We start from the raw sequence: 8,317 nt of genomic DNA, 5'->3' as shown, positions 1-8,317 counted from the left end.
ATTATCATTATCAGTATTAGTATTATTATTCCTATCATGTCCTTCTCAAGATATTTTATTTTTATTATTGTTGCTGTTGCTGATGTTCTTATTATCAAACCTGTCAAGTCCCAAGGTATTATTATTATTGTTGTTGCTGTTGTTGTTATTGCTGTAATTGCTTCCTAGAGGCCGTGGCTTTAATTTTTAAAGAGCAAAATAGCAAGTTACGTATTTGCATCTTCCTAAGAAGTTTGATCATATTTCACTGCTGTGATTGGCGCTTGACTTAAAGAAGAGACTCGAGCTTCCGCCCTTAAAAAAGATGGCGGCCGCAAAACCATCCCGCCAGGCCTCCCGCGATAGGCCACAGGACCAGTGACGTCACACTAACTGAACCAAGAGGCAAAGGCGGAGCTGGGCCTTTTTTTTTCTTTTTCTTTAACTTTACGGCCGGCACCGGAAGTGGGCCTTCGGGAAGGGGGAAGAGGCGAGGCGGAGAAGCCATGACGCGTCCTCAGCCCCTCAGACAACTCTTACGCTGGGCTCTGGGTCACCGCGGCGACGAGCTACAAACCGCTCAGAAACGGGTGATGGTAAGACAGCCGCTCGCAAGCGAACGCCATTATGGCCAAGCTCCTTCCGGTTTGGAGACGATCGCTTCCGGGTTGGGTGGGTCAATTCGGTCGGGCAGCCCCAAAGAGGTAAAGCAAGCGTGGCAATCACATTAGACTTCCGGTTCTTTGTAACAGAAATCTTCCATATGCGGGCCAAGAAGGGAGACGACGTTTAAATAAAGATAGGGCAGTGGGCCAGCTGTTCCTTCCAGATGTTTTTGGACTACAGGCTTGCATTGCTATCCAGATTAGATCTCAGCATTGCTGGCTGTGGAATTCTGGGAGTTGAAGTCCACATGCCTTAAAATGGTCAAGGTTGAGAAACACTGGCTTAGAAGAGTTGCAGCTGTTGTCCCCACTTTCCACCTCTCACAATGCAACCTTCCACCCTCCCGTAAACATCTGGCTGCTTTGCAACCAAGGAAAAGCTGGATTTAAAGGGGATGAAATTAGGGAATCTTGCCCAGCTTGGCTCCCAGGACTTGAGGTCCCAGCCCCGGGTCCGAAGCTTGGGGACAATGTGATCTGAAGACCATCCATGGACCATCTGGAGAAGGTTAGAGAAGATCACGAAATCCATCCCTGTGGACCATTCATGGCTTCTCCTCCTCCTCCTTTGCAGGTGGCCGGCCTGGGCAACTACACGCTCCCTGGCACCCGGCACAGCGTGGGCATGGCAGTGCTGAACCACCTGGCCTCCAAGCTGGACATGGGTGACCAGTGGAAGAGAGACAAGCAATGCTGCGCGGACGTAGTGGTGGCCCGCCTAGGAGATGCTGAGCTTCTGCTGATGAAACCTCGCAAGTTCATGAACCTCAATGGGACCTCCGTGGTCACAGCTGGTACGGCAGGCTCTCCTTCGTCCTCTTCACTTGCCAATGGATGGCCACCTCCTCCTGTGAGGTCCACATCCTAGCAGTCAGCTGAGCCGCTGGTTGTTCCGTTGATGAGTTTGTTGAATACCACCATCCCGGATGGGAGTCACTCCGCTGTTCCAAGAACGATTCCTTCCTGTGGTTGGGCAGCTTTGGGTTACTCAAGTCACCCAGTTTAGTTTATGGGTCACACGGTGAATGGAACCGTCCGTGAATCACCCAGCAAGACTAGCATGTTTGTGGCTGAGTTATGCTTGCAGTTAAGATAGAAAGCGTGGTTTACCCAACATTGTCTAACGAGTCATGTTGCAATGTATGAATTGTACAAGATGGAGGGAAGGGAAAGGAGTAAATGGATGAAGAAGGGAAGGGAAGGGAGTAAATGGATGAGGAAGGGAAAGGAGGGGAAGGGAAGGGAAGAGAGTAAATGGATGAAGAAGGGAAGAGAAGGGAGTAAATGGATGAAGAGGGGAAGGGGGTAAATGGATGAAGAAGGGAAGGGAGTAAATGGATGAAGAGGGGAAGGGAGTAAATGGATGAGGAAGGGAAAGGAAGGGAAGGGAAGAGAGTAAATGGATTAAAAAGGGAAGAGAATGGAGTAAATGGATGAAGAAGGGAAGGGAGTAAATGGATGAAGAGGGGAAGGGAGTAAATGGATGAGGAAGGGAAAGGAAGGGAAGGGAAGAGAGTAAATGGATTAAAAAGGGAAGAGAAGGGAGTAAATGGATGAAGAAGGGAAGGAAGTAAATGGATGAAGAAGGGAAGGAAGTAAATGGATGAAGAAGGAAGTAAATGGATGAAGAAGGGAAGGAAGTAAATGGATGAAGAAGGGAAGGGGGTAAATGGATGAAGAGGGGAAGAGAAGGGAGTAAATGGATGAAGAACGGAAGGAAACGGAAGATCTCACACTGATCATGTTCTCCAGATCTTCTTCTGTCTAGTAGTCAACCTCCTTCCCATGATCTGGAGTTAATCAGATATCTGGGATTGCCACTTATCTCCCTTCCCTCCCTAAGCCTGCCATCTCTGGGTTTGGAAAACTGGAGATGGGTGTGAATCCACGTTGCAAAAACCAAACCTATTTTAAACCAGTTGTCTCCAACTAGATTGGCTTCTCCCACTGACCATCTCTTCTCTCGCCAGCGGAAAAATTCAGCCTTAGTATTGAAGATATTTATCTGGTCCACGATGATCTGGATAAGCCTCTGGGGAAGATCTCCCTAAAACTGGGAGGCAGTGCCAGGTACCTGATTATATTTTTAGTTTATAGACTACTACTACTACTACTACTACTACTACTACTACTACTACTTCTTCTTCTTCTTCTTCTTCTTCTTCTTCTTCTTCTTCTTCTTCTTCTTCTTCTTCTTCTTTCTTCTTCTTCTTTCTTCTTCTTCTTCTGCCATATCCGTTATCGGACGTTGGCGATCCTGTTTTTATCAGCAGCCGCACGAAAAAGTGCTGCTGAGTTTTGTCCAAGCCGGTCCCTTAGATTTGGAAGCCATGCAGGCTCCTTATTCATAGTGCAGGTACTCTAAAGTGGCTGGCTTGTTCTGGGCTTAGCATGAGTTTAGCCAGGTCTTTAAGCCACAATTAAGCTAGGATTACTGAAAGAAACCCATCCTGAAGGAAAGCCAGGATCTCACAGGCCTTGTTTATCTATCTTTCAGAGGTCACAACGGAGTCCGTTCCTGCATCAGCTGCCTGCACTCCGACGTAGGTCTTAATTTCGCTTTCCGATCCCTTCCTTACACCCTCGTGTCGCCGTCGGAACAGCAGATCCTTGATTGACAGTCTTGTGTAACGGCATCTCGGCTTACCGCGAGCAAACCCCCTTCGCCCACTTGGGGGTAGAGCCTGGTTAAAGAGGACCACAGATGTGGTGGTTGTCAGGCTAAAAAGCAATGCTGGGCGTGGTTAGAACTGCCCGCCCGCCTGCACGCAAGTCCTAGTCAGTTTCCCTCTGCTGAGCAGGGGGATGTGAATTTGGGCAGGGCCCTGTTGAGAAGAAAAAGGGGTCGGTTGATCTGATGATGCTTGAGGGGTTCGCCGAATCTGTCCCCCAACTGCAGCTCTTCCATGCCTTCTCTCTCCGCAGCGTATGGCGCGGCTGAGGATCGGCATCGGCCGTCCGACGGGAAAGGCAGCCGTAGAAGACTACGTCCTAAGCCAGTTTACCAACGCGGAGCAAGAGGTCTTGCCATCCCTATTTGAGCGGGCAACCACGATCCTGCTCCAGCATCTTCAACAGAATTGTGGCCAAAGGGAGTCCCCGGATCCCTGCGATGGACTCGCGAGCCCCCCGCACAAAACAGATGGCAGGGGGCCATCTCGAACCGACCTATAAGAACGGCCAGGGAACGTAGATTGTGTGTGTGTGTGTGTGTGTGTGAACTGCGGCTGGGCTTGCCCAATGCTTGCGGCTTTGCACAACGGACAAATCTTACTCCAAGAATTTAGGGTTAGGGTCCTCTAAGGGGCTGCGGCCGGATAATCCAACACCCACACTGTGGTGAACAGGGAGAGGGGTCTTATGAAAGCAAAAGGGAGGTTGAGGATTGGGCAACACACACACACATGTCGTGGTATTCTGTTCTTTGGTGCCCGTGGAATTACAGTTTTAGGAGAAACAGAAAATCATGTTTCTAGTTCTTATGAAGCCCCGCTTTGAATGTTTGTGTGTGGGAGGAGGTCTTTCCTGACGCCCGAGCCGTTTGTGATGAGAAAAACGTAATTTGCGCTTCCCGCTGCCTCCCAATTGGAGGCGGAGGTTGAAGCGACGATTCGTGCAGTGCACAGACAGTCCTTGACTTAACGACCGTAAGGGATCCTGCCCATTACGGCGGTCAGTAAGCAAGGTGCCGGCGGGATCGCCCTGCGGCTGTCCTGGATCTCCGGTTACGCATGCCGAGAGCCCCAGATCGTAATCGTGGCAACCACAGGAGGGCCGCTGCGATGGTGGGAGTCCGGACGTCGTCCTTTAGAACGATCGTCCTAAGTTGAGGACTACCCCAACGACCCGGGAGGGGCGAAGCGCTTCCCTTCTCCGCCCTCTTTGAAAAGCAAGACTTGGGGGGGCTCTGAGATCGAAGGGTCCACTTTAATTTGGCTACAAGACAGAAAAGAAAATTTTTTTAAAAAGCCACAGCAGCCAATTGGGGTGAGTGGCAGGTAGGGACCCCCCCCAAGCATCCTGGCAGTGGCCTGTCACATTCCCCCTCCCCAGTTGGGTCTCTGCCACGGATGGAGCCGTTCTCATTTCTCACTCCCGGCTACGAGGCGCTCTCGTCGTTTCCGTTTTTATCCGGGTTTGCACAGGTCAATTCCGTGTATTTATTAAAGAATAAAGCCATCATATGTGTGTGTCGTTTCCCCTCTCCCCGCCCAGGAGGAATAGCTTCAGCCCCCCACCCCGGTCTTCTGCCCTACTTGCTGAGCAGTTCCTGCCTGGCTAGGTGGGACACTATTTCCGGCAAGTCTTCGCGGATCGCCACCTCCTCCGATCCCTGCCCGCCTTCCGCTGGCACGTGGACCGCGCTCCTGGCCGGCGGGCTGCCTTGGCCGTTATTCTCGGCTCTCCAGGACGATATAGACTGCGGAAGAAGAAAGCGGAGGGGGAGGGGAGAGAAGGAATTTAAGGGGGGGGGTGCTGTTTTTATGAGGACTACCAGCCCTGTTTTCTTAGAAATCCTGTTTCAGGAAGACTAGAATCCTACTTCAGGAAGACTAGCATCCTATTTCATGAGTAAATCCTATTTCGTGAGGTCTAGACCCTCTGTTTCATGAGGACTAGACGCCCTGTTTCATAAGGACTAGAAACCCTCCGTTTCAAGAGGACTAGACAGAATCCTATTTAATGAAGACTAAAAGCCCTGTTTTGTGAGGAAGAGAAACCCTCTGTTTCATGAGGGCTAGACGCCCTCTGTTTCATGAGGGCTAGAATGTCTAAAAACCTGTTTCATGAGGACTGGAATCCCTATTTCACGAAGTCTAAAAAATCCTCCGTTTCGGGAGGACTGGACTCCCTATTTCACGAAGACTAGAAGCCCTCTCTTTCATGAGGACTAGAAACTCTGTTTCAGCGAGGACCAAAAGCAACGGAAGCAAACCACAGGGCAGCAAGCCTTCCTCACCCCTACGAAGCAAGGCTCCCTTCTTCTCTGCCCCCCACGGCCCTCCCCTCCCTCCCCGGCCCCGCTGCCCACCCACCTCGTTGGCGCTGCTGTAGGGCCGGATGGAGACCAGCTGGGCGGAGGAGACGGACTCCAGAGAGGGCAGGCTGTGTACTGGCTTGGGCAGCTGGAATATGTTGCAGTGGGAGGTGGTGCGCGAGGCCTTGGTGTGCCACTCGGTGGAGAAGCTGCGGAGGAAAGCGCCGGATCAGCCCCGGGCAGCGGAGGGTGTGGGTGTGCTTGTGTCTGCGTGTGTTTGCCTCTATGTGTGGGTCTCACCCAGCAGGAGCCAGGCTGCAGACCCCCTCCCCACTGTCCTCCCTTCGACAGCCCTTTCCCTCGGATCGTGCACCTCCATTTCCCGGGACCCGTTTTTAAGGGTGCGCTTTTCCCTTTCCCACTGCGGACTTAACAACACTTCGTTTAGTGACCGTTCTAACTTACAACGGCACTGAAAAAAAGGGACTTGGGAGCGTTGTTCACGCAAGCGTGGCACTCTCCCCAGGGGGGTCACGTGATCAAAATTCAGACACGTGGCAACTGACTTGTACTTATGACAGTTGCAGAGCCCCAGGGGGTCATGCAATCCCCCCCTTTGGCGACCAGAGAAGTCAACGGGGAAACAAAATTAGCTTAACCGCCGTGTCGCCCCCTTTAACAACTTAACGGTGGCAGGCAAGGCAGTAAAACGGGGCCGAACTCCTGAACAGAGGTCTCGCTTAGCAACAGAAACGTTGGGCGCAAACGTGGTTGTACGTCGGCAGGACGGCCTGTAATCCCGGCCGTTATCCAGGCACCTCAGCCCCAAAGCGAGCGCACAGCCAACGCTTCCCAGTTGTGTTGGGTGGTGTGGGTCCCCACAAACCCCCCCAGCCTTGGGGACCCCGCCCGGGAGGTGCCCCACCGTCTCTTTCGCGGCTCTCGCACCTTCTGGACAGGTTGGTGACTTTGACCACCTTGCTCTCGATCGCGACGGGGTGGAGGCCCTGCTGAGCGTCCAGGCGGGTGACACCCCTTTGCACAAAATGGAGGATGCCCTGCAAGGCGTTTCTGCGCCGCAACTGGAACATCACGTCAAAGTCCCTGTCTTCCTCCTCCGGCAGCGGCCGCTCCTGAGCAGAGAGGAAAGGGATCATGGAGGGAAGCACCCTGGAATTAAGGAGAAACGTCCTAGCGGCGAGGACAATTAACCGGTGGAACAGCCTGCCAGCAGAAGTTGTGGGTGCTTCATTGCTGGACAGAACGATGAGACTGGACAGCCACTTGTCTCAAATTCTATAGGCCCTACGGTCTCCTGCTTGAGCAGGGGGCTGGACTAGATGACCTCCCAGGTTCCTTCCAGCTCTGTTATTCTAGTCTAGTCTAGTCTAGTTTATTCTATCCATTTCATATTCTATTCTATTCTATTCTATTCTAATTTCTATTCTATTAATATATATTCTATTCTAATTTCTATTCTATTCTATTAATATATATTCTATTCTTTTCTATTCTATTTTCTATTCTATTTTCTATTCTATTTTCTATTCTATTCTATTTTATCCTAATTTCTATTCTAATTCCTATTCTATTCTGTTCTATTAATATATATTCTATTCCATTCTAATTTCTAATTTCTATTCTACTCTATTCTACTCTACTCTACTCTATTCTAATCTAATTTCTATTCTATTCTATGCTATGCTATGCTATGCTATTTTATTCTATTTTATGCTATTCTAATCTATTAATATATATTCTATTCCATTCTAATTTCTATTCTATTCTACTATACTCTATTCTAATCTATTCTATTCTAATTTCTATTCTTTTCTATGCTATGCTATGCTATGCTATTCTATTCTAATTTCTATTTTATTCTATTCTATGCTATTCTATTCTATTAATATATATTCTATTCCATTCTAATTTCTATTGTACTCTACACTCTGTTCTATTCTATTCTATTCTGTATATCCTAACAATTCACCCAGGAATAGCAAAACACAATAAAATATAAATGTCCAAATACGAACGTCAGGGCCACCTAACCGTTTAATAGAAACAGCATTGTGTCTATTAAAAAAGAGTCGGAGGAAGAAACACAGCTCAGATTGCAAAGTTAACTAACATGGTTGGTGTGATGCTTGGTTTTTTTTCCCCTCCGATCTGCACACACACACACACACGCAATGCCACTTGAGTTGTTAAAAGCACTTTTCCCCTGCTACAACCTGCCTTCTAACGTTCTAGTTTTTAAGCGACACCAAGTAGACCACTCCAGAGAGTTAAGGGGGCTCTTACGAGAAAGGGGTCTCTTGGGGGGGAAGATGGTAAATTTCTCTCTCCAAACTGGTTGTGAGAATGTCTTCCTGTCCCCCCCCTCCCTCGCCGCCTAAACTCCCGGCTTTGGGCCGGCCGCATTCAGCCCAGCCTACCTGGCAGGGCTGTAGAATGGGATTGAAATGGGAAGGAGGGATACTTGGTGGGACTCCTCGCCCTAAAGACATGGCTTTTTCAACAAGCGGGTCTGGCCTAGGGAATTTTAGCGGGGTTTTTTAAGGGTAATTTTAAGGATAATTTTAATGATTGGCCTTCTTAAATATTTCCTTTTAATTCGGTTTTTAATATAGATATTATTGTATTATTGTATTGTGGTTTTTATGAGGCTGTTAGCCGCCCTGAGTCCTATGAG

At 49.3% G+C, this 8,317-nt stretch overlaps 2 protein-coding genes across 2 annotated transcripts in view; one reads left to right on the top strand and one right to left on the bottom strand.

The window, feature by feature from the left end:
- Positions 1–485: 485 nt before the first annotated feature.
- On the top strand, positions 486–3,847 carry PTRH1 (peptidyl-tRNA hydrolase 1 homolog). The gene is made up of 5 exons (XM_015827412.2): positions 486–575; positions 1,219–1,438; positions 2,615–2,714; positions 3,142–3,187; positions 3,570–3,847. Exons 1-5 carry the CDS (start codon positions 486–488, stop codon positions 3,816–3,818), a joined length of 705 nt encoding a protein of 234 aa, XP_015682898.1. The 3' UTR covers positions 3,819–3,847.
- Positions 3,848–4,896: 1,049 nt separating this feature from the next.
- Positions 4,897–8,317, bottom strand: part of CFAP157 (cilia and flagella associated protein 157) — a 10,512-nt gene continuing 7,091 nt past the window's right edge. Inside the window, exons 6-8 of the mRNA XM_015827405.1 lie at positions 6,571–6,792; positions 5,681–5,831; positions 4,897–5,064 (exon numbers count right to left, since the gene is read on the bottom strand). Of these exons, the coding sequence (XP_015682891.1) occupies positions 4,897–5,064; positions 5,681–5,831; positions 6,571–6,792 (541 nt within the window). The remainder of the gene's footprint in view (positions 5,065–5,680; positions 5,832–6,570; positions 6,793–8,317) is intronic.

The sequence above is a fragment of the Protobothrops mucrosquamatus genome, unplaced genomic scaffold (genome assembly GCF_001527695.2).
Source record: "Protobothrops mucrosquamatus isolate PMUCROS unplaced genomic scaffold, P.Mucros_1.0 scaffold3677, whole genome shotgun sequence".
Taxonomy (NCBI): domain Eukaryota; kingdom Metazoa; phylum Chordata; class Lepidosauria; order Squamata; family Viperidae; genus Protobothrops; species Protobothrops mucrosquamatus.
This window is presented reverse-complemented; position numbering and strand designations above follow the sequence as displayed.